We start from the raw sequence: 25,883 nt of genomic DNA, 5'->3' as shown, positions 1-25,883 counted from the left end.
CCGTCATTCTGTTGGTGTTGTTCCGTGTTGCGGCAGTTCAGGGCGTGGTATAAAAACAAACTCAGCCTCAGGAGAAGGAAATAGAGCAACAAAACAAGAAACATCAAGTACAAACCCCGTTTCCATATGAGTTGAGAAATTGACGTAAATATAAATGGAATACAATGATTTGCAAATCATTTTCAACCCATATTCAGAATCAGAATCAGAATCAGAAGAATCAGAATCAGCTTTATTGTCATTACGCAAGGTAACGAGATTGAGGCCATTCCATACAGTGCGATGTGTGCGTGCTAGAAAAACAATGTGCAAATATATAAAAATATAAAAAATGTAGAAGTGCAATGAATATGGTGTGAAATGAATATATACATGAAAAAAACAAAAACAAAAACAGGGTGGTTGGTGGAATGGGTTATTGCACCGAAGAGAAGGCAGTTATGAGGGACAATGGGGCAGTCCGTTCAGGATGGTTATGGCCCTGGGGAAGAAGCTGTTCTTTAGCCTGTTTGTTTTGGTTTTGATGCACCTGTAGCGCTTCCCAGAGGGCAGCAGGTGGAACAGGTCAGAGCCAGGGTGGGTGCTGTCCTTGATGATGGCACTGGCTCTGTTGAGGCAGTGCCATCATCAAGGACAACCCATATTCATTTGAATATGCTACAAAGACAACATATTTGATGTTCAAACTCATAAACTTTATTTTATTTTTTTCAAATAATAATTAATTTAGAATTTCATGGCTGCAACACGTGCCAAAGTAGTCGGGAAAGGGCACGTTCACCACTGTGTTACATGGCCTTTCCTTTTAACAACACTCAGTAAACGTTTGGGAACTGAGGAGACACATTTTTGAAGCTTCTCAGGTGGAATTCTTTCCCATTCTTGCTTGATGTACAGCTTAAGTTGTTCAACAGTCTCCCTTCTCATATTTTAGGCTTCATAATGCGCCACACATTTTCAATGGGAGACAGGTCTGGACTACAGGCAGGCCAGTCTAGTACCCGCACTCTTTTACTATGAAGCCACGTTGATGTAACACGTGGCTTGGCATTGTCTTGCTGAAATAAGCAGGGGCGTCCATGGTAACGTTGCTTGGATGGCAACATATGTTGCTCCAAAACCTGTATGTACCTTTCAGCATTAATGGCGCCTTCACAGATGTGTAAGTTACCATGTCTTGGGCACTAATAGAATCAGAATCAGAATCAGAATCAGCTTTATTGTCATTACGCAAGGTAACGAGATTGAGGCCATTCCATACAGTGCGATGTGTGCATGCTAGAAAAACAATGTGCAAATATATAAAAATATAAAAAATGTAGAAGTGCAATGAATATGGTGTGAAATGAATATATACATGAAAAAAACAAAAACAAAAACAGGGTGGTTGGTGGAATGGGTTATTGCACCGAAGAGAAGGCAGTTATGAGGGACAATGGGGCAGTCCGTTCAGGATGGTTATGGCCCTGGGGAAGAAGCTGTTCTTTAGCCTGTTTGTTTTGGTTTTGATGCACCTGTAGCGCTTCCCAGAGGGCAGCAGGTGGAACAGGTCAGAGCCAGGGTGGGTGCTGTCCTTGATGATGGCACTGGCTCTGTTGAGGCAGTGCCATCATCAAGGACAACCCATATTCATTTGAATATGCTACAAAGACAACATATTTGATGTTCAAACTCATAAACTTTATTTTATTTTTTTCAAATAATAATTAATTTAGAATTTAATGGCTGCAACACGTGCCAAAGTAGTCGGGAAAGGGCACGTTCACCACTGTGTTACATGGCCTTTCCTTTTAACAACACTCAGTAAACGTTTGGGAACTGAGGAGACACATTTTTGAAGCTTCTCAGGTGGAATTCTTTCCCATTCTTACTTGATGTACAGCTTAAGTTGTTCAACAGTCTCCCTTCTCATATTTTAGGTTTCATAATGCGCCACACATTTTCAATGGGAGACAGGTCTGGACTACAGGCAGGCCAGTCTAGTACCCGCACTCTTTTACTATGAAGCCACGTTGATGTAACACGTGGCTTGGCATTGTCTTGCTGAAATAAGCAGGGGCGTCCATGATAACGTTGCTTGGATGGCAACATATGTTGCTCCAAAACCTGTATGTACCTTTCAGCATTAATGGCGCCTTCACAGATGTGTAAGTTACCCATGTCTTGGGCACTAATACACCCCCATACCATCACAGATGCTGCCTTTTACACTTTGCGCCTAGAACAATCCGGATGGTTCTTTTCCTCTTTGGTCCGGAGGACACGACGTCCACAGTTTCCAAAAATGTGGACTCGTCAGACCACAGAACACTTTTCCACTTTGTATCAGTCCATCTTAGATGAGCTCAGGCCCGGCGAAGCCGACGGCGATTCTGGGTGTTGTTGATAAACTGTTTTTGCCTTGCATAGGAGTGTTTTAACTTGCACTTACAGATGTAGCGACCAACTGTCGTTACTGACAGTGGGTTTCTGAAGTGTTTCTGAGCCCATGTGGTGATATCCTTTACCATACCATACCATACCAACTATATTTATAAAGCCCTTTTAAGACAAGCACAGTTGAAAAACAAAGGGCTGTACACCACAAAGAAACGGAGGTAAAGGACAGACTAAAAAATAACATTTAAAACAGAAATAAAAATACACATTTAAAAAGCAAATATAAATTACCCTAAGAACAGTTTTGTTAGATAAAAACAGTTTAAAAGTTAAAAACAGTTCAAAAAGTTAAAAGCTAGAAACAGTTTAAAGTCTCATGCTGGGTTAAAAGCCAATGAATAAAAATGGGTTTTAAGAAGGGTCTTAAAAATAGCCAAAGAAGGGGCCTGTCTCACATGGAGATATCCTTTACACACTTATGTCGCTTGTTGATGCAGTACAGCCTGAGGGATGGAAGGTCACGGGCTTAGCTGCTTACGTGCAGTGATTTCTCCAGATTCTCTGAACCCTTTGATGATAATACGGACCGTAGATGGTGAAATCCCTGAATTCCTTGCAATAGCTGGTTGAGAAAGGTTTTTCTTAAACTGTTCAACAATTTGCTCACGCATTTGTTGACAAAGTGGTGACCCTCGCCCCATCCTTGTTTGTGAATGACTGAGCATTTCACGGAATCTACTTTTATACCCAATCATGGCACCCACCTGTTCCCAATTAGCCTGCTCACCTGTGGGATGTTCCAAATAAGAGTTTGATGAGCATTTCTCAACTTTATCAGTATTTTTTGCCACCTTTCCCAACTTCTTTGTCACGTGTTGCTGCCATCAAATTCTAAAGTTAATGATTATTTGCAACAACAAAAAAAAAGTTTATCAGTTTGAACATCAAATATGTTGTCTTTGTAGCATATTCAACTGAATATGGGTTGAAAATTATTTGCATTGTATTCTGTTTATATTTACATCGAACACAATTTCCCAACTCATATGGAAACGGGGTTTGTAAAAGCAAGCGCCTTTATTGTGAGTTTATTTCTGCAGGATGTCGCTAACAAGATGGCCCTGGACACCAGGAAGACGTCCTCCCTCTGGAAAGACCAAGCTCTGGTAGAAGTCAACATCGCTGTTCTCTACAGCTTCCAGGTGCGTCCTCTTTCGTCTTCTTTCTTCTTCTACAAGCAAGTATTTGACTTCTCCGTCTGGAATACACAGAAATAAAACCTGGCCATTTTAGAGGATGAGAGAGAAGCGGTGCATGCCAACTAGGGATGCGCGGATAGGCAATTATTTCATCCGCAACCGCATCACAAAAGTCGTCAACCATCCGCCATCCACCCGAACCAACATTTTATCAAAACCACACCCGCCCGCACCAGCCCGTTGTTATATATCTAATATAGACGATGTAAGGCATTAGTGAGGTTATAAAGCTTTTGCCTGTTAAAGAAAGTAGACTGATCCAATGCAGCACAGACATTCAATGCTTGCCACGCATTCGTGGCTAAGAGATATTAATGTGTGATAATATTATTTATCATTATTATAATATTATTGTCATTTCCATTAAGAAAGTGTTGACTATTGTTGCCAATGCCCTCAGATCAGGAGTGCGTTCCTCACGCTTTGTGTGCGCAGTTGCAGAAAGCAGAACGAGGCTTTTAAGAAGTTAAAAAAATGTTTTAGAAAGACTAGGCCTATATTTTCGTTAGGTAAAAAAAATTTTCTGATTTTATTTCAATGAATATTAACTTGTTAACGTTATAATGCTCAAATAGTGACGAGGGCGGGGTGCACAGTGAAACAGTGAACAATTTCGCGACAAAGATGAACCTTTATTGATTGATCTGCAGCCATGACAAAATATCAGACAATCTCCATTGTCAACGACAGGCAGGAAAATAAAGATAAACACATAGCCTATGTTCTAGGCATAGGCATAGGCTCATACGTTTTTTAAGTTGAAATAAAAAAATAAATAAAAAATGTGCCTCATAAGCCTTAGGCTGTCAATCACGCGCACAAACTTAAATTATACACTAACATATGTATGTCATCTCTATTTAAACAAAAATAAATTAAATAAATAATAATAATAAATTACCTGCAACTTATTGGCCAAGGCAAATAGCTGAAGGGGGGAAATCAAACCCATCAGACTGCACTTTATCATCAAACTTGAATTATAATGAAAATAGACGGTCGCGACAAACAAAGCAGGCTAAATATCCTTACATTGTCGCCAATCGGAGATGCGCTTCACTTGAAAGCGAGGCCAAATAATTATTCACACATAGTAGTATATCTCCAATAGAAAAAAAACCACAATAAACAACGCAATTGCCTTAATTCCTTTGCATTGTAGTGCGCCCAAACAACACGTAACCATCAAAATTATTTAGCTGACCGAACTCAATATAGGTTAGACATGGGCTTATTTGGTATAGCCGCTAGGTAACGTAGACTAATTCGTTTAACATATCCAACCGTATGTCTACTTACTTTTTTTTTTTGTTAGCACTATGCAGGAATAAAATGGCATCTACAGTGCCAGGATTCAGGCGAGAGCGCCTGGCCTCTAAAATGCGCCCTGCTGCGCTGAAGGAGCGCTCACTTGCGCCACTTGTTGCTGGGACGCGGTGCCTGATGAAAAATTGACTGTTTCAAAGAGTGCTGCTCGTTTTTCGTATGTGGGTAACAACATTTAACTATGTATATATATTTCCGAATTGGTTCAACCGCAACCCGCCCGCATCTATTTAAAATCTATTTTTACCCGCCCGACCCGCGGTTTATCCGCGGACTCCGCGGTTGTGTCCGCAAACTGCGCATCTCTAATGCCAACTATATAGGTTTTGATGCGGGTCTAAATAATCAGATTTTGGTACATCATCTTGAACAATAAAGATGCTAAAACCAATCCAATGTAGGCTAATATATGCTAATAACTAGGCGGGTTCCCATCAAGGTTTTGTGCTGCTTATTCCAATACTGATCATCCCCGAGCAAGTTTGGCTAATACCAATCACATATATTAATTCAATAATAAAAACCGACAGTTGACTTTGGAATATTTAGTGTCAGGTTCAAACACTGATGACATTTATTAAACAAGACAAGAAGCAAGGAATTAAACAGAGACAGAATTCAATTTGGCTCAATTTGAGGAGAAACGTCTGGGCTGTACTCTTGCACAGTCTCCAGCACGCTCTGGCGAAAGATTGTACGCCACCTCTTTTTATTTGGACTTTCCCTGTTTACATAACAACAGCTGTTTCTAAAGGAATGGGGGGGGGTATGTAAACAGCCATTGTTTTCGGTCACATTAACACAAAAGAAAAAGATGCACTCGGGCTTTGGCTGGTCCTGGCTCCAGCCTGGGCAGGTCTTCGATGACAATAGATAACCTCCATCCCGTCTCCTCCCATCGTACACAATGGAATTTTCCAAGCCTTTGGCTTGGTGCAACAAAGACAGCCTCTGTCTGCTCGCCGGAAGTTTCCGAAAACGGAAACTTTTGTGATAACGTGCACATAATTATTCTAACATGTAGGAGCGAGGAAATTGCACGACTGAATTTGTTGCACAGGTGGCATCCTATGACAGTTCCACGCTGGAAATCACTGAAAGCGGCCCATTCTTTCACAAATGTTTGTAGAAACAGTCTCCATGCCTAAGTGCTTGATTAGGACACCTGATTCTCATCATTTAGATGGGTGGCCAAATACTTTTGGCCATATAGTGTCATCATCATCGGCGGTCACTCGAAGCGAGTATGACGATCCTCCTGGTAGGGGTGTATCCCTTTATGGAGAATGCCTGTGCGTGACTTTGTTTAACGTGGGAAGAGTCACCACACGATCCTTGACAGAATGGGGTCAGGGTCCAGTGGCATGGAGTCCAAGACGACTGGGGGGACCCTTTTCTGCTGCAGCCTTCTTCCGCCATCCCAGCCGTTGTGACGCTCCACAGGGTTAGCAATAGGGATGTCCGATATTATCGGCCGATAAATGCTTTAAAATGTAATATCGGAAGTTATCGGTTTCAAAATTATCGGTATCGGTTTCTAAATGTTAATTTTATGACTTTTTAAAACGCCACCGTGTACACGGACGTAGGGAGAAGTACAGAGCGCCAATAAACCTTAAAAGAACTTCCTTTGCATAATATCTACGGCTTTTCACACACACAAGTGAATGCAACGCATTTTTGGTCAACAGCCATACAGGTCACACTGAGGGTGACCGTATAAACAACTTTAACACTGTTACAAATATGCGCCACACTGTGAACCCACACCAAACAAGAATGCACATCCGCATTGTAACACAACATAAACACAACAGAACAAATACCCAGAACCCCTTGCAGCACTAACTCTTCCGGGACGCTACAATATACCACCCCCCACAACATGCCTTTTTTGTACTCTGTAAGCACTATTATTTTATTTTGTTTTGAGGCATGTTAAAAAAAATACTGCACTTTGTGACTAATAGTAAATAATAATTTAATAATAAATATGGCAGTGCCATGTTGCCATTTTTTTTTCCCATAACTTGAGTTGATTTATTTTGGAAAAACTTGTTACATTGTTTAATGCATCAAGTTGGGCATCACAACAAAATTAGGCATAATAATGTGTTAATTCCACCACTGTATATATCGGTATAAATTTTTTTTTTAACACTTTTACTAATAATGCGCCACACTGTGAACCCACACCAAACAAGAATGACAAACACATTTCGGGAGAACATCTGCACCTTAACACAACATAAACACAACAGGACAAATACCCAGAATCCCATGCAGCCCTAACTCTTCCGGGATACATTATACACCCCCGCTACCAAACCCCGCCCACCTCAACCGACGCACAGAGAGAGAGGGGTGGGGGTGTTGGTGGTAGCAGGGGTGTATAATTTGGCCCGGAAGAGTCAGGGCTGCATGGGATTCTGGGTGTTTGTTCTGTTGTGTTTATGTTGTGTTAAGGTGCAGATGTTCTCCCGAAATGTGTTTGTCATTCTTGTTTGGTTTTGGTTCAAAGTGTGGCGCATTATTAGTAAGAGTGTTGAAGTTGTTTTATATGGCCACCGTCAGTGAAACCTGTGTGGCTGTTGACCAAGTATGCCTTGCTGTCACGTACGTGTGGAAGCAGAAGATGTATATTGTATAACAAGTGTTGGGCTAGCACGCTGTTAATATAAATTGTAGAAGGCGCCAAATGTTGTACCATCACGGTACGCCCTTATTATAGCTGTAAGGGTGAAAATCGGTGAATATTAATCCCGGGAGAGTGTTCTGCGAGAGAAACTGAAATCCGGAAGTCTCACGGGAAAATCGGGGGGTTCAGCAAGTAAGCTTGCTGAGCCGCATCAGAGTGATCAAAGAGCCGCATGCGGCTCCAGAGCCGCGGGTTGCCGACCCCTGCTATATATTGACGCTTACATAGGTCTGGTGTAGAGATGCGCGGTTTGCGGGCACAACCGCGGAGTCCGCGGATTATCCGCGTATCGGGCGGATGAAATTTTAAAAAATTAAATTTTATCAGCGGGTCGGGTCGGGTCGGGTCGGGCGATTGAAATTAAAAAAAATTAGATTTTAAATAGATTCAGGCGGGTGGCAGTTAAACCAATTCGTAAATATATATACATAGTTAAATGTTGTTACCCACATACGAAAAACGAGCAGGCACCTGCTGCATATGCCACAACAGAAGAAAAAAAAAAAAAGAGATGGACACTTTTACGGAGCGGAGAAGGCCCCCGACGCCTCGCCGGGGTTTGGGACCGAGGCCCCTTCCCCCGAGAGGGCCCCACCGGGAGCCGTAGCTGAGGCGATCCGCGAGAAGGGCCCGACGCACGTCCAGGGTCACCACCGCACCGACACCCCGCCTCGTCCGCCTTCGCCGCGGCCGGCGTCACGCGCAGCAGGTAAGCAGCTTACCTGCCCGCCACCCCCGCGGCCGGGGGCTCGTAACAGGGGTCACTCCGCGCGCTCCGCCCGCGCAGCTTACCTGCCCGCCACCCCTGTTGCCGGGGGCGCGTAACAGGGGTCACTCCGCGCGCAGTGCGCTCACGAAAGGGGTGGGGCTCACCCTGGTTGATATAGACAGCAGCTAGGACGGTGGCCATGGAAGTTGGAACCCGCTAAGGAGTGTGTAACAACCCACCTGCCGAATCAACTAGCCCTGAAAATGGATGGCACTGGAGCGTCGGGCCCATATACCCGGCCGTCGCCGGCAGTGAGACGCGCTTGGAGGTGCGCTCAGCGCGGCTCCCATATGATTGCGCACTGGTGTGCGTCTGGGTCGTGACAGCGTGGCACGCGAATGTCTGTGCTGCGTTGGATCAGTCTCCTTTCTTTAACAGGCAAAAGCTTTATAACCTCACTAATGCCTTGCATCGTCTATATTAGATATATAACAACGGGCGGGTGCGGGTGGATGGCGGGCGGATGCAGTTCTGATCAAATGTTAGATCGGGTGGATTGCGGATGGTTGACGACTTTCTGATGCGGTTGCGGATGAAATAATTGCCTATCCGCGCATCTCTAGTCTGGTGATAATGTTCCCCTTTAATGTCATGCCCAGGACACAAAAAAATATAAAAAATATCGTGTATGTGTGCTTATCTCACATAAGGATTGTGAATAACAGGAAACAATTCCAATAAAGAATGCAGTGCCCCTTTAAGTTGACTTTAATTTTGAACTTCATAACCCGGCGCTCCTCCGCTTTCAGATATGCAAAGTGACCATTGTGGACCATCATTCGGCCACCGAGTCCTTCATGAAGCACATGGAGAACGAGTACCGGGTGCGAGGGGGCTGTCCCGGAGACTGGGTGTGGATCGTGCCGCCCATGTCGGGAAGCGTCACGCCCGTCTTCCACCAGGAGATGCTCAACTACCGCCTCACACCCTCTTTTGAGTACCAGGTGAGTGGTCTCCTCTCGCAGCAAAAGGCCACAGCAACACGCACACCAGGATCGACTCGTCTGCCTTTCTGTCTGCTTGTAGGCTGATCCTTGGAATACTCACGTGTGGAAAGGAGTCAATGGGACGCCCACCAAGAAAAGAGCCATCGGATTCAAGAAGCTCGCCAAGTGAGTGTGCACCGATGGTGAACATTTGTCCCGCTTTACAGAAAATGACTGATGCTGAGCACGAGATGATCTGAGGCGGGGAACAACCACTTTTGTGAAGATGTGTGTACTCGACTGTGAAGTGTATTCAATCAGTGCTTCGGGGGGGTAATCACACCTTTGTTAGGGGTGTGCGCTTGTGCGTACATGCCTTCTCTGCGTGCGCACTGTTAAGAGTAATTGCCTCCAGGATATGACAAGCCGGGTAATCACAATTGTCATCCATCCGCCTCGTCGGCTGCTTACTGAATCGAACATCCATCACTCTCATCTGTTTAGCATCTCGGTAACATATGCACGGTCAGAGAAGCCGGGACCTCAAAAAGGATCTGAGAGCAATGGTGTCCAAAGTCTGGCCGGGGCGGGGCGGGGGGGCATTTGCAGCACCAAGCTTGTTTTTGTATATAGAAATGCTAAACATTTGTATGACATGTAAAAAATTTTTTTAAATATATTAACTAGGGATGTCCCGATCCAGGTTTTTGCACTTCCGATCCGATACCGAAACTGACCGATACTGCATACCTGCCAACTACTCCGGTTTTCCCGTAATTAGTACGGTTTTCATCAACCTATTCCGGGTTACGGTTGCAGTGATAAAAAATACGGTTTTTCATTAATTAAAAAAAAATATTTTTTTTTAAAATGCGCGAGGCTATTTATAGCACCGCTGCCAAGCACGAGGCACCAGTTGCCATTGTTTCCAAACGAGCGAACGATCATGGAATCAGCCGGAAAAAAAAATCGCAAACGAGTCTTAAACCGAAAAGAAAACTGCAGTCATTCCGTGAAGAATATTCAAAAGCCTATCCGGGAATAATTATCCGTTCCAAAAAGGGTGAAAACTACGCGAATTGCACCTTGTGCAGACAAGATTTTTTCGATCGGACACGGAGGAATTAGCGATGTAAAAGACCACGTTGGGACGAAAGAACACAAGTCTAATGCCGTTGCTAGCGATACAAGTGGAAAACTTTCAACGTTTTTCGGATTTTAGCCACAAAAAGGTAATGACACCAATGTTATCTATTGGAATTGTTTAGTACTGTTATACTGTTAAAAGTGGTTATACTATTTATGCTTTCAAGTCCAAGTTGAAGAAATCTTGTTAAATGTTGACAGCATAACTACCAAAATACAGAAGTATGTCCTTAATATTTTTGCAGTGCTATTTCTGTTGAAAAGTTCAAATGATTACATTAGAGATGTGATGTGCCACTTTTCAAGTGTCTGATGGCTTAAATTAATTTTCATTCATTTTTCATATTTTGAATTATTTTGAAAGGCTTACAAAAAAAACAAATTTGAATTGTAATTCCATGCTATTGACAGGACTATTAATTTTAAGGAAGTTAGCTTACCATGTTTACAGTATGATAATTGTGATAGAAATGTGAATTTTAGGCACAGAATATTTTTTACAATTGAACAAGGCAGTAGATTATACAAGCTTGGACAGAAAGTTAATAATGACACCAATTTTTTTTTTAATGGAATTGTTTAGTACTGTTTTACCATTTGTTTACTGTAAAAAGTGTTTATACTGTTTATACTTTCAATTAACAAATTGAAGTCTTGTGAAAGGTTGACAGGATAACTGGCATTAACTGTCAAAATAATTTCAAACTATTGAAGTTAGCTTACAGAATAAACATGTCAATCAACCCATATGATTTTTGCTGTAATATTTTTGTTTTGAAAAGTCACTGTGACTGATAGAAAAGTGATGGTTTTAGCAACATTTTAACCTGTCTAAATGCTAATAATCATTTTGCGTCGGGGGGCGAAGCCTGAACCCCCCACCAGGACTTTGTCCTGGACCTACCGGGGCCTGCGGCCCCTGGACCCTGGCTACTAGGTTTTTCTGATTTCAAAAGTTGGCAGGTATGATACTGGCCTATCCGAGCATGTATTAAAGTTTAAAGTTATTTAGCCTACTTAGTTGTCAGAATCATGTTGAAAAGGGTTTTAGTACTCTTGATAACAACTAGCCAGCTGAATTAGGGGAGTTTGAATAATACACAATGGTTGGTAACAAGAAACTGACCTGTTTATTCAAGGATAAACACAAAATAGACAAAATTATACATGACAAACAGAAATGGCATCATTGAACTAGGGCTGGGCGATATGGCCTTTTTTTAATATTGCAATATTTTAAGGCCATATTGCGATACACGATATATATCTCGATATTTTGCCTTAGCCTTGAATGAACACTTGATGCATATAATCACAGCAGTATGATGATTCTATGTGTTTTGATTGATTGATTGAGACTTTTATTAGTAGGTTGCACAGTGAAGTACATATTCCGTACAATTGACCACTAAATGGTAACACCCCAATAAGTTTTTACACTTGTTTAAGTCGGGGTCCACTTAAATTGATTCATGATACAGATATATACTATCATCATAATACAGTCATCACACAAGATAATCACATTTAATTATTTACATTATTTATAATCCAGGGTGTGGAGGGGGGCGCCGGATGTAAGTGTCAAAAAGACAGCCAAAAGAGTTTGATATGAGAATAAATCTAAAGTTAAAATATAGGGTAGAAATGCACCCATTTGCAGGAAATGTAGTCTTGATTTTCAAAATGTTATTTCAAGGCTTGCATGTCTACATTAAAACATTCTTCTTCATACTGCATTAATATATGCTACTTTTAAACGTTCATGCAGAGAAGGAAATCACAACTAAAAAAATCACTAATTTTTTCATACGGTGTTGAGCTGGAAATTTTTGCCTCGGCATTTTGATGGTGTGGACGTGTGGCACCGAATGGAGATAAGCGTCTTGACAGACGTCACAATATTTGAACAATGATGACGAAAACTGTTTTCTCTGTCGTGTCGGTGTGTTGAAAATTGTTATGCGCTTATTTTTTTATTAGATTTTGTGCGTGGCATAGATTTGCTATGCGCAGAGGACGCTTAAACAGTGCGCAATTGCACAGGCGAGCACCTTAGAGGGAGCGTTGCTCGCACGGCTGCGCTTGCATCACAGCTAACGTTAGCCATGCTGCTACCTCTCTGCTCGGGGAGGACGTATACGTATGTGACGTATGACGTGACAGTATGTGACGTATGACATGACAGTATGTGACGTGTGTAAGAAGGTGCACTCGCTGTCTGTGAGAGGGAGACACAGGAAAGAGTGAGAAGAGCCTGTCGTGTAATGCCAGCAGCTAAAAGCAACTGCGTGAGAATCCACAGACCTGTGGATGTGTTGAAGGTGTGCTGGAAAATGCGGAACGGAAATTAGGGAGCAGCAGAAAAGTGGAATGTATTATTTAAATCGGTGCGTTGGAAAACACGGACCAGAGTTTTCTTTTAAACTGGATCTGGATCGGCATTTTCCCATGCCTTGCCGATACGCAATTTTTGGCAAATATCGGCAGCCGATCCGATCCAAATATCGGATCGGGACATCCCTAATATTGATCTAAACTTACAAGAATAATTCAAATATAATTTGAAAATAAATACGTAATCCGCCATTTACTGTTATTATATTGGGGAGAAACATTATTGAAAAAATGCATTGTAGTTGTTTATTTGAAGGACGATGTGCAGTACTTTTATCCTGCACTACAACGAGTTAAAGTAAAGTACCAATGATTGTCACACACACCGCAAAAAGTCAAAATGATCTGCCAATAGAACAAGAAAATCCGGCTTGTCAAGACTTTCCAAAACAAGTAAAATTAGCTAACTTCAATGAACCCCAAAAATACCTTAAAATAAGTATATTCTCACTAATAACAAGTGCACTTTTCTTGGTAGAAAAAAAAAGAGACCTTTTTGCTCAATATGTTGAAAAATATTCTTAAATGAAGTAAATACTAGTGCCATTATCTTGACATAATGATATGCGCTCGGCATCATGATTTTTTTTTTTTTTTAATGCTTGAAGTAAGAAATTATTACTTTGAAAAAGTAGTTTTATACTTGTGAGTGTTTATGACACAGCTTTGCAACACTTGATATTCTAGTTTCAAGCATGTTTTACTCAATATAGGTCATCAAATCTCAGCAACAAGCTGTAATATTTTACTGAGATCATTTAGGACCAAAACCCTTAAAACAAGTAAAACACTCTAACATAAAATCTGTTTAGTGAGAAGAATTATCTTATCAGACAGAAAATAAGCAAATATCACCCTTATTTGACATATTTCATCGCACTTAGATTTCACTTTTTGCAGTGCACACACTAGGTGTGGCGAAATTATTCGCTGCATTTGACCCATCACCCTTGATCACCCCCTGGGAGGTGAGGGGAGCAGTGGGCAGCAGCGGTGCCGCGCCCGGGAATCATTTTTGGTGATTTTAACCCCCAATTCCAACCATTGATGCTGAGTGCCAAGCAGGGAGGTAATGGGTCCCATTTTTATAGTCTTTGGTATGACTCGGCCGGGGTTTGAACTCACATCCTACCCATCTCAGGGCGGACACTTTAACCCAGACCTGGGCAAATTAAGGCCTGGGGCCACATGCGGCCCGCCGGACATTCCCAAATAATTTATTTACAGAGGAGGAGCAGAGGAGAAAAGAAAAGAAACGGCAGATCAACTGGTCTAAAAGGGGGGTCTATTTAAAGGCTAGAGTATACAAATGAGTTTTAAGATGGGACTTAAATGCTTCTACTGAGGTAGCATCTCTAATTGTTACCGGGAGGGCATTCCATAGTACTGGAGCCCCAATAGAAAACGCTCTATAGCCCGCACACTTTTTTTGGGCTCTGGGAATCACTAATTAGCCGGAGTTCTTTGAACGCAGATTTCTTGCCGGGACATATGGTACAATACAATCAGCAAGATAGGATGGAGCTAGACCGTGTAGTATTTTATACGTAAGTAGTAAAACCTTAAAGTCACATCTTAAGTGCACAGGAAGCCAGTGCAGGTGAGCCAGTATAGGTATATATATATGTATATATGTATATAAAGGTATATACAGTATAGGCGTAATATGATCAAACTTTCTTGTCAAAAGTCTAGCAGCCGCATTTTGTACCAATTGTAATCTTTTAATGCTAGACATAGGGAGGCCCGAAAATAATACGTTACAGTAGTCGAGACGAGACGTAACGAACGCATGAATAATGATCTCAGCGTCGCTAGTGGATAAAATAGAACGAATTTTAGCGATATTACGGAGATGAAGGAAGGCCGTTTTAGTAACACTCTTAATGTGTGATTCAAAGGAGAGAGTTGGGTGGAAGATAATACCCAGATTCTTTACTGATTCGCCTTGTGTAATTATTTGGTTGTCAAATGTTAAGGTGGTATTATTAAATAAATGTCGGTGTTTAGCAGGACCGATAATCAGCATTTCCGTTTTCTTGGCGTTGAGTTGCAAGAAGGTAGCGGACATCCATTGTTTAATTTCATTAAGACACGCCTCCAGCTGACTACAATCCGGCGTGTTGGTCAGCTTTAGGGGCATGTAGAGTTGGGTGTCATCAGCATAACAATGAAAGCTAACACCGTATTTGCGTATGATGTCGCCTAGCGGCAGCATGTAAATGCTACAGAGTGCAGGGCCAAGAACCGAACCCTGAGGAACTCCGCACGTTACCTTAACATAGTCCGAGGTCACATTATTATGGGAGACGCACTGCATCCTGTCAGTAAGATAAGAGTTAAACCACGACAAGGCTAAGTCTGACATACCAATACGTGTTTTGATACGCTCTAATAAAATATTATGATCGACGGTATCGAAAGCAGCGCTAAGATCAAGAAGCAGCAACATGGATGACGCATCAGAATCCATTGTTAACAGTAGATCATTAGTCAATATTCAGTGTTTTATCGTTCATAGAAAAATTTAAAAATTCCATTACGTTTTTTAAGGCGGTCTGTCATAACGTTTTTAAGCATTCAATCAGACATTATTGTGAGGTTTTGTATTAGTGTTCCTAAAAATAGATATACCGACCCCCAGACACATATTTTTCTCTAATAGTGGCCCCCCGACTCAAAATAATTGCCCAGGCCTGGTTTAGGCGGTGGGTCTTTGTTGTTAAGGCGGCCGCCTTAACAACAAAGCGCTGCGGGAAACCCTGATGTGATTTGTGACTTTTTTATTATGTAAAATGGACCAAACTTGCCACAAAATTAACAACAAGATTGTTTTTTCAAAAACTATTTGAAAAGATTGAAAGCTCCCATCGATCCGACGTGGGTGCTCGGCATTATCCGTGGGTGCTGGGGCCCCGAAGCACCCACCGGATCGGCGCCTATGCACACAGCATGGAGAATATTCAGTTTTATGAATATGCACGGCCGTTAGGACGGAAGAACGTCTGTTTTTCAAGCCGTCCTCTTTCTTTAACGTTGGTCAAGTTCATCAAAACACACTTTACAGACAGAAAGAAGAGCAAACTGCTGGGCCAGTAAGGGAAATGAACGTGGTTTTGTCTTGTTTTTTCTTTGCAGGGCGGTGAAGTTCTCCGCCAAGCTGATGGGTCAGGCCATGGCGAAGAGAGTCAAGGCGACCATCCTGTTCGCCACCGAGACGGGAAAATCTCAGGATTACGCCAAAACCCTGTGTCAAATCTTCAAGCACGCCTTCGACGCAAAGGTACGCTTGCCTCCGCCTTGCATCATCTTGTGAGGGCGCTTTTTGAAAAGGGCTCATTCCCGCACGCCCTCCCACCTCGCCGCGGCGGACAAAAGGTGAGTCGAGGCGCCAGCTGATCACACGGGGGCCAGAGTGTGCTCCTTTTGTCACATCCTCGTCTCCTCTCATGCGGCAGGCGAATCGCCGCGGGTCAGCGGCGAGATTTAAGCAGCCAAGCGTTGAGTGGCGCCGCTTGTTTAAGATGCCGAAGCACCGCTGGCTGTGCAAAACTGTGCAGGACAAAAATACATTTAAAAAAAAAAAACGTGCGTCGCCCATTCACACATTGTGTGCCTTCCGCTCCGGGTCATGTCTTATTTTTTGCCCGTGTGATCAATCACACAAGAAGACAATCATGCACGCTCGCGAGCGTCGGCTGTGTGGATGTGCGTGGCATCGGGAGTGGGCGTGTGGGTGTGCACGGCGGGCAGATGCAAACGCCCCGCGGCGGGTCTCTGCTGAGGATTTTCTTCATGCCTTTGGATGTGTGACGTGTACCAACTAGGACGCGGTCACGGTTGAGTACAGACCCCGGTTTTAAGATAGCAATTGGGTTCATTTTTGAGGTACAGTAATCAATCAACATACCTGCTAACTACTCCGGTTTTCCCGTAATTTGTACGGTTTTCATCAACCTATTCCGGGTTACGGTTGCAGTGATAAAAAATACGGTCCATAGTGGATCCAACATAATAGTGAGAGTCCAGTCCATAGTGGATCTAACATAATAGTGAGAGAGTCCAGTCCATAGTGGATCTAACATAATAGTGTGAGAGTCCAGTCCATAGTGGATCTAACATAATAGTGAGAGTCCAGTCCACAGTGGATCTAATATAATAGTGAGAGTCCAGTCCATAGTGGATCTAACATAATAGTGAGAGAGTCCAGTCCATAGTGGATCTAACATAATAGTGAGAGTCCAGTCCATAGTGGATCCAACATAATAGTGAGAGTCCAGTCCATAGTGGATCTAACATAATAGTGAGAGAGTCCAGTCCATAGTGGATCTAACATAATAGTGTGAGAGTCCAGTCCATAGTGGATCTAACATAATAGTGAGAGTCCAGTCCACAGTGGATCTAATATAATAGTGAGAGTCCAGTCCATAGTGGATCTAACATAATAGTGAGAGTCCAGTCCATAGTGGATCTAACATAATAGTGAGAGTCCAGTCCATAGTGGATCTAACATAATAGTGTGAGATTCCAGTCCATAGTGGATCTAACATAATAGTGAGAGTCCAGTCCATAGTGGATCTAACATAATAGTGTGAGAGTCCAGTCCATAGTGGATCTAACATAATAGTGAGAGTCCAGTCCATAGTGGATCTAACATAATAGTGTGAGAGTCCAGTCCATAGTGGATCTAACATAATAGTGAGAGTCCAGTCCATAGTGGATCTAACATAATAGTGTGAGAGTCCAGTCCATAGTGGATCTAACATAATAGTGAGAGTCCAGTCCATAGTGGATCTAACATAATAGTGTGAGAGTCCAGTCCATAGTGGATCTAACATAATAGTAAGAGTCCAGTCCATAGTGGATCTAACATAATAGTGTGAGATTCCAGTCCATAGTGGATCTAACATAATAGTGAGAGTCCAGTCCATAGTGGATCTAACATAATAGTAAGAGTCCAGTCCATAGTGGATCTAACATAATAGTGAGAGTCCAGTCCATAGTGGATCTAACATAATAGTGTGAGAGTCCAGTCCATAGTGGATCTAACATAATAGTGAGAGTCCAGTCCATAGTGGATCTAACATAATAGTGTGAGAGTCCAGTCCATAGTGGATCTAACATAATAGTAAGAGTCCAGTCCATTGTGGATCTAACATAATAGTGAGAGTCCAGTCCATAGTGGATCTAACATAATAGTGAGAGTCCAGTCCATAGTGGATCTAACATAATAGTGAGAGTCCAGTCCATAGTGGATCTAACATAATAGTGTGAGATTCCAGTCCATAGTGGATCTAACATAATAGTGAGAGTCCAGTCCATAGTGGATCTAACATAATAGTGTGAGAGTCCAGTCCATAGTGGATCTAACATAATAGTAAGAGTCCAGTCCATAGTGGATCTAACATAATAGTGAGAGTCCAGTCCATAGTGGATCTAACATAATAGTGTGAGAGTCCAGTCCATAGTGGATCTAACATAATAGTGAGAGTCCAGTCCATAGTGGATCTAACATAATAGTGTGAGAGTCCAGTCCATAGTGGATCTAACATAATAGTGTGAGAGTCCAGTCCATAGTGGATCTAACATAATAGTGTGAGAGTCCAGTCCATAGTGGATCTAACATAATAGTGTGAGAGTCCAGTCCATAGTGGATCTAACATAATAGTGAGAGTCCAGTCCATAGTGGATCTAACATAATAGTGTGAGAGTCCAGTCCATAGTGGATCTAACATAATAGTAAGAGTCCAGTCCATAGTGGATCTAACATAATAGTGAGAGTCCAGTCCATAGTGGATCTAACATAATAGTGTGAGAGTCCAGTCCATAGTGGATCTAACATAATAGTGAGAGTCCAGTCCATAGTGGATCTAACATAATAGTGTGAGAGTCCAGTCCATAGTGGATCTAACATAATAGTGAGAGTCCAGTCCACAGTGGATCTAACATAATAGTGAGAGTCCAGTCCATAGTGGATCTAACATAACAGTGTGAGAGTCCAGTCCATAGTGGATCTAACATAATAGTGAGAGTCCAGTCCATAGTGGATCTAACATAATAGTGTGAGAGTCCAGTCCATAGTGGATCTAACATAATAGTAAGAGTCCAGTCCATAGTGGATCTAACATAATAGTGAGAGTCCAGTCCACAGTGGATCTAATATAATAGTGAGAGTCCAGTCCATAGTGGATCTAACATAATAGTGAGAGTCCAGTCCATAGTGGATCTAACATAATAGTGAGAGTCCAGTCCATAGTGGATCTAACATAATAGTGTGAGAGTTCAGTCCATAGTGGATCTAACATAATAGTGTGAGAGTTCAGTCCATAGTGGATCTAACATAATAGTGAGAGTCCAGTCCATAGTGGATCTAACATAATAGTGTGAGATTCCAGTCCATAGTGGATCTAACATAATAGTGAGAGTCCAGTCCATAGTGGATCTAACATAATAGTGTGAGAGTCCAGTCCATAGTGGATCTAACATAATAGTGTGAGAGTCCAGTCCATAGTGGATCTAACATAATAGTGTGAGAGTTCAGTCCATAGTGGATCTAACATAATAGTGAGAGTCCAGTCCACAGTGGATCTAATATAATAGTGAGAGTCCAGTCCATAGTGGATCTAACATAATAGTGAGAGTCCAGTCCATAGTGGATCTAACATAATAGTGAGAGTCCAGTCCATAGTGGATCTAACATAATAGTGTGAGAGTCCAGTCCATAGTGGATCTAACATAATAGTGAGAGTCCAGTCCATAGTGGATCTAACATAATAGTGTGAGATTCCAGTCCATAGTGGATCTAACATAATAGTGAGAGTCCAGTCCATAGTGGATCTAACATAATAGTGTGAGAGTCCAGTCCACAGTGGATCTAATATAATAGTGAGAGTCCAGTCCATAGTGGATCTAACATAATAGTGAGAGTCCAGTCCATAGTGGATCTAACATAATAGTGAGAGTCCAGTCCATAGTGGATCTAACATAATAGTGTGAGAGTTCAGTCCATAGTGGATCTAACATAATAGTGAGAGTCCAGTCCATAGTGGATCTAACATAATAGTGTGAGAGTCCAGTCCATAGTGGATCTAACATAATAGTGAGAGTCCAGTCCATAGTGGATCTAACATAATAGTGTGAGAGTCCAGTCCATAGTGGATCTAACATAATAGTGAGAGTCCAGTCCATAGTGGATCTAACATAATAGTGAGAGTCCAGTCCATAGTGGATCTAACATAATAGTGTGAGAGTTCAGTCCATAGTGGATCTAACATAATAGTGAGAGTCCAGTCCATAGTGGATCTAACATAATAGTGTGAGAGTCCAGTCCATAGTGGATCTAACATAATAGTGAGAGTCCAGTCCATAGTGGATCTAACATAATAGTGTGAGAGTCCAGTCCATAGTGGATCTAACATAATAGTGAGAGTCCAGTCCATAGTGGATCTAACATAATAGTGTGAGAGTCCAGTCCATAGTGGATCTAACATAATAGTAAGAGTCCAGTCCATAGTGGATCTAACATAATAGTGAGAGTCCAGTCCATAGTGGATCTAACATAATAGTGTGAGAGTCCAGTCCATAGTGGATCTAACATAATAGTGAGAGTCCAGTCCATAGTGGATCTAACATAATAGTGAGAGTCCAGTCCATAGTGGATCTAACATAATAGTGTGAGAGTCCAGTCCATAGTGGATCTAACATAATAGTAAGAGTCCAGTCCATAGTGGATCTAACATAATAGTGAGAGTCCAGTCCACAGTGGATCTAATATAATAGTGAGAGTCCAGTCCATAGTGGATCTAACATAATAGTGAGAGTCCAGTCCATAGTGGATCTAACATAATAGTGTGAGAGTCCAGTCCATAGTGGATCTAACATAATAGTGTGAGAGTCCAGTCCATAGTGGATCTAACATAATAGTGAGAGTCCAGTCCATAGTGGATCTAACATAATAGTGTGAGAGTCCAGTCCATAGTGGATCTAACATAATAGTAAGAGTCCAGTCCATAGTGGATCTAACATAATAGTGAGAGTCCAGTCCACAGTGGATCTAACATAATAGTGAGAGTCCAGTCCATAGTGGATCTAACATAATAGTGAGAGTCCAGTCCATAGTGGATCTAACATAATAGTGTGAGAGTTCAGTCCATAGTGGATCTAACATAATAGTGAGAGTCCAGTCCATAGTGGATCTAACACCGAGCGGAGACGGGTCAACAGCGCAGAGATGTTCCCAGCCGATGCACAGGCGAGCGGTCCACCCCGGGTCCCGACTCTGGACAGCCAGCACTTCATCCATGGCCATCGGACCTGTGCCCCCCCCCCCCCCCCTCCACAAGGAAGAGGGGAGCAGAGGAGAAAAGAAAAGAAACGGCAGATCAACTGGTCTAAAAGGGGGGTCTATTTAAAGGCTAGAGTATACAATTGAGTTTTAAGATGGGACTTAAATGCTTCTACTGAGGTAGCATCTCTAATTGTTACCGGGAGGGCATTCCAGAGTACTGGAGCCCCAATAGAAAACGCTCTATAGCCCGCAGACTTTTTTTGGGCTCTGGGAATCACTAATAAGCCGGAGTTCTTTGAACGCAGATTTCTTGCCGGGACATATGGTACAATACAATCGACAAGATAGATGACATGATGTTCTTTACAAGTGTATGTAAACTTTTGACCACGACTGTAGATGTGCGGGTCATCATCTCCTCTTCAGTCGCAATCTCAAGTCATGTGAGACTATGGTTGTTTTCTTTCCCACAGACCATGTCCATGGATGAGTACGATTTGGTGCACCTGGAGCACGAGACGCTGGTGTTAGTGGTGACCAGCACCTTCGGCAACGGTGATCCGCCTGAGAACGGAGAGGTAGTGATCCTTATTTCATGGGCGGTTCATTGGCTGGGGACTAAAATCCCGCCTTGGTTTGTTGTAGAAATTTGGCGCGGCCTTAATGGAGATGCGGCACCCGACCTCAAACACCGAAGACAGAAAGTGGGTCGGAGGTTTTTGTCTTGGGTCGTTTCAACCTTGCTGCCTTGCATCTGGTGGCTCATCCGTCTGTTGTCCGTCCATTCAACAGGAGTTACAAAGTTCGTTTCAACAGCGTGTCCTCCTACTCGGACACCAGGAAGTCGTCCAGCGACGAGCCGGAAGCAAAAGTCAACTTTGAGAGCACCGGGCCGCTTGCCAACGTCAGGTACGGTCGACATGATTCCTCAAAAAGTGCTTCATTCTTCTTCTTTGCATTGCATCTGACAAAGCAGCCTTTCCCAAACATGTCCAAAATTGTTCATTTATCCTTAGTTTTTATTTGCGGCCCAGGGGCCATTTTCATATTTTATTAGCCCTTGGTGTATTGTAAAACATACTATTTATTTATTACAATGAGATTTATTATTATCTCTGCCAGGAGGTTATGTAATTGTTGCTTTTGGCTTGGGAGTACAGTATCAGGCTGATCTGGAACAAATTTGCATATAGGACTTTTTGTACAACTGGAATTACTGGTTAGCGCTCTCCGAGTGCTTTTCGAGTTAAATATCGCATTCATTTGCTTGGTCCCCTATAACACGAAGATATTGATGTTTTGTTCAGATGTCTTAGCATATGTTGACCTACAGTGGCGGGGACGGCGCAACACCGGGGCTAGTGGGGTTATAGCCCCGTCAGAAATCTGTTTGGTCCCAGTTGACCCCCTCCCAGCATTTTAGGGCCATATTATGCAAAAATAACTTTTTTTACCTTCCATCCATCCATCCATCCATCTTCTTCCGCTTATCCGAGGTCGGGTCGCGGGGGCAGCAGCCTAAGCAGGGAAGCCCAGACTTCCCTCTCCCCACCCAGCCACTTCGTCCAGCTCTTCCTGTGGGACCCCGAGGCGTTCCCAGGCCAGCCGGGAGACATAGTCTTCCCAACGTGTCCTGGGTCTTCCCCGCGGCCTCCTACCGGTCGGACGTGCCCTAAACACCTCCCTAGGGAGGCGTTCGGGTGGCATCCTGACCAGATGCCCGAACCACCTCATCTGGCTCCTCTCGATGTGGAGGAGCAGCGGCTTTACTTTGAGCTCCCCCCCGGATGGCAGAGCTTCTCACCCTATCTCTAAGGGAGAGACCCGCCACCCGGCGGAGGAACTAATTTGGGCCGCTTGTACCCGTGATCTTGTCCTTTCGGTCATAACCCAAAGCTCATGACCATAGGTGAGGATGGGAACGTAGATCGACCGGTAAATTGAGAGCTTTGCCTTCCGGCTCAGCTCCTTCTTCACCACAACGGATCGATACAACGTCCGCATTACTGAAGACGCCGCACCGATCCGCCTGTCGATCTCACGATCCACTCTTCCCTCACTCGTGAACAAGACTCCGAGGTACTTGAACTCCTCCACTTGGGGCAAGATCTCCTCCCCAACCCGGACATGGCACTCCACCCTTTTCCGGGCGAGAACCATGGACTCGGACTTGGAGGTGCTTCACACTCGGCTGCGAACCGATCCAGTGAGAGCTGAAGATCCTGGCCAGATGAAGCCATCAGGACCACATCATCTGCAAAAAGCAGAGACCTAATCCTGCAGCCACCAAACCAGATCCCCTCAACGCCTTGACTGCGCCTAGAAATTCTGTCCATAAAAGTTATGGACAGAAGTTTTACCTATTGGTACCTATTTGGGAGTTGTACAAGTCCTGAAAATTTGAAATCAAACCGTGGAGGCATTGTGGAGTTCTATATAAAACTATCTTGCCTTCATTCATACTTCTGTCATGATCCGTGGTCCGGATCATGTTTTCGTTATGTTCTGTTAGTTTGACTCCAAGTTCCTGTTTTTGTGCACTCTTTGGTTGCCATGGTTGCGTATTAGTTTCACCTGCCTCTTGTGTGCGGCACGCTCACCTGGCTCTAATCAAGAGACGTTATTTAAGCCTGCCTTTGCCAGTCAGTCGGCCTGGCGCCATTGTTTGTGTCATGCCATGCCATAGTTTATGCTAAGTGTTTCATGCCACAGTTTTGTGTTTGTTCCACGCCATAGTTTATGCTGTTTGTTTACCTCATGCCCTGCCAAGATTTCTTGAGAAGATTAAAATATGTTCCTACCTGCAAGTCCTGTCCGGAGTGATCCGTTTGCATCTCGGGGGAACAAACCTCGCAGCAAGCTGCGACCCCCCGCCCTCCGGCGTGACAACTTCCTTCAAAGGAGCCATCTGGAATTCACCCCATTTGTGACATCCCACTGGTGACGTCTGTGGATTATCCATACATGGTAGAAATGGCGCCACGTAAACAAAACGGCACAGCTTTGTGGCAGCCAGTCGTCTCTGCGAGTCCAACTAAGCCTATAACCGGGCTGAGGCCATTTTTCTGAAGCCATTCACTCTAGATGCCACCTGTGCAACAAATCCAGTCGTGAAATGCTCCTTAAATATTCCAAAGTCAACTTTATTATAAGAAAAGTGAAGAGTTTTGGAACAACAGCAACTCAGCCACCAAGTGGTAGGCCACGTAAATTGACAGAGAGGGGTCATAGTGCAAAGACATAGTTGCTTCAGACCTCCAAACTTCATGTGACCTTCCAATTAGCCCACGTACAGTACGCAGAGAGCTTCATGGAATGGGTTTCCATGGCCGAGCAGCTGCATCTAAGCCATACATCACCAAGTCCAATGCAAAGCGTGGGATGCAGTGGTGTAAAGCACTTCGCCACTGGACTCTAGAGCAGTGGATGTTCTCTGGACTGATGAGTCACGCTTTTCCATCTGGCAATCTGATGGACCAGTCTGGGTTTGGAGGTTTCCGGGAGAACGCTACATTTCGGACTGCATTGTGCCGAGTGTGAAATTTGGTGGAGGAGGAATTATGGTGTGGGGTTGTTTTTTCAGGAGTTGGGCTTGGCCCCTTAGTTCCAGTGAAAGGAACTTTGAATGCTCCAGGATACTGTTGCGTTTTGGACCAGTTGTTCCTCCCAGGGAATTCAAGTCACAAGTCGCTCCCAAGCTCTTTACGACACTTAAAGCTGAGTAGAAAAACCACCAGAGACAGAATAGGTATTTTGTAATATATTTGCAAAGCTTTGCAGATATACATTCAGACCAGTCCAGCATAGAACATTCAATTGCGCCCCTAAGATCGTCTGTCCCCCGAAACACCCTCCCCCCCCTCTTAAGTCCCTGGCAGACCTTGTGTCTCTAGCCAAAACAAATGTCCATTATCTCTCTCTCTCTCTAACATTCCTCATTCAAGGTTAAGCACACCGTTTTGCAGACAACCAAAAGACCACAATTGGAAGAAAAACACTAGCTGTTTTGTAATATGATTATGAAATATAAAGAAGTAACACTTAAATTCGGATACATGTAAATATCTGCCTCCGACAATACCAAAACATGTTGGACAATTCCATGGTATGGCACTTCAAGTTCATATACCATACCATACCATACCAACTTTATTTAGAAAGCCCTTTAAAAACAAGCACAGTTGAAGAACAAAAGGGCTGTACACCACAAAGAAATAGACTAAAAAATAGCATTTAAAACAGAAGTAAAATACACATTGAAAAAGCAAATACAAATTACCTTAAGAACAATTTGTTAGATAAAAAGCAGTTAAAAACAGTTAAAAAAGTTAAAAACAGTTTAAAGTCTCATGCTGGGTTAAAAGCCAGTGAATAAAAATGGGTTTTAAGAAGGCTCTTAAAAGTACCTAAAGAAGGGGCCTGTCTCACATGGAGAGGGAGATTGTTCCAGAGTTTGGGACCCGCAACTGAGAAGGCCCTGTCCCCTCGAAGCGTGCGCTTTGATTTGGGTACATCCAGGATCAGCTGACCTGAGGGACCGGGTGGGGGCATAGAGGTGGAGCAGCTCAGAGAGGTAAGGTGGGGCAAGACCACGTAAGGATTTAAAAACAAGTAAGACTCATATGTGAGTAAAGGCAGGTGGCCAAATACTTCTGGCAATATAGTGTATCATATCGGATCAAAAACGCATGGCTCC

At 43.1% G+C, this 25,883-nt stretch overlaps 1 protein-coding gene across 4 annotated transcripts in view; it reads left to right on the top strand.

Annotated features, from left to right (window-relative positions):
* The window catches only part of LOC133578202 (nitric oxide synthase 1-like), a 199,766-nt gene that overhangs the window by 117,576 nt on the left and 56,307 nt on the right, over nt 1–25,883 (top strand). For all 4 annotated transcript variants that reach the window (XM_061932433.1, XM_061932425.1, XM_061932451.1 and 1 more), the window contains exons 10-16: nt 3,480–3,581; nt 9,181–9,375; nt 9,458–9,543; nt 16,039–16,183; nt 21,661–21,765; nt 21,833–21,891; nt 21,980–22,096. In XM_061932433.1, the coding sequence (XP_061788417.1) occupies nt 3,480–3,581; nt 9,181–9,375; nt 9,458–9,543; nt 16,039–16,183; nt 21,661–21,765; nt 21,833–21,891; nt 21,980–22,096 (809 nt within the window). The remainder of the gene's footprint in view (nt 1–3,479; nt 3,582–9,180; nt 9,376–9,457; nt 9,544–16,038; nt 16,184–21,660; nt 21,766–21,832; nt 21,892–21,979; nt 22,097–25,883) is intronic.

The sequence above is a fragment of the Nerophis lumbriciformis genome, linkage group LG03 (assembly GCF_033978685.3).
Source record: "Nerophis lumbriciformis linkage group LG03, RoL_Nlum_v2.1, whole genome shotgun sequence".
NCBI classification, from domain to species: domain Eukaryota; kingdom Metazoa; phylum Chordata; class Actinopteri; order Syngnathiformes; family Syngnathidae; genus Nerophis; species Nerophis lumbriciformis.
Note: the sequence above shows the minus strand (reverse complement) of the source record. Positions and strands in the feature narration are given on the sequence as shown.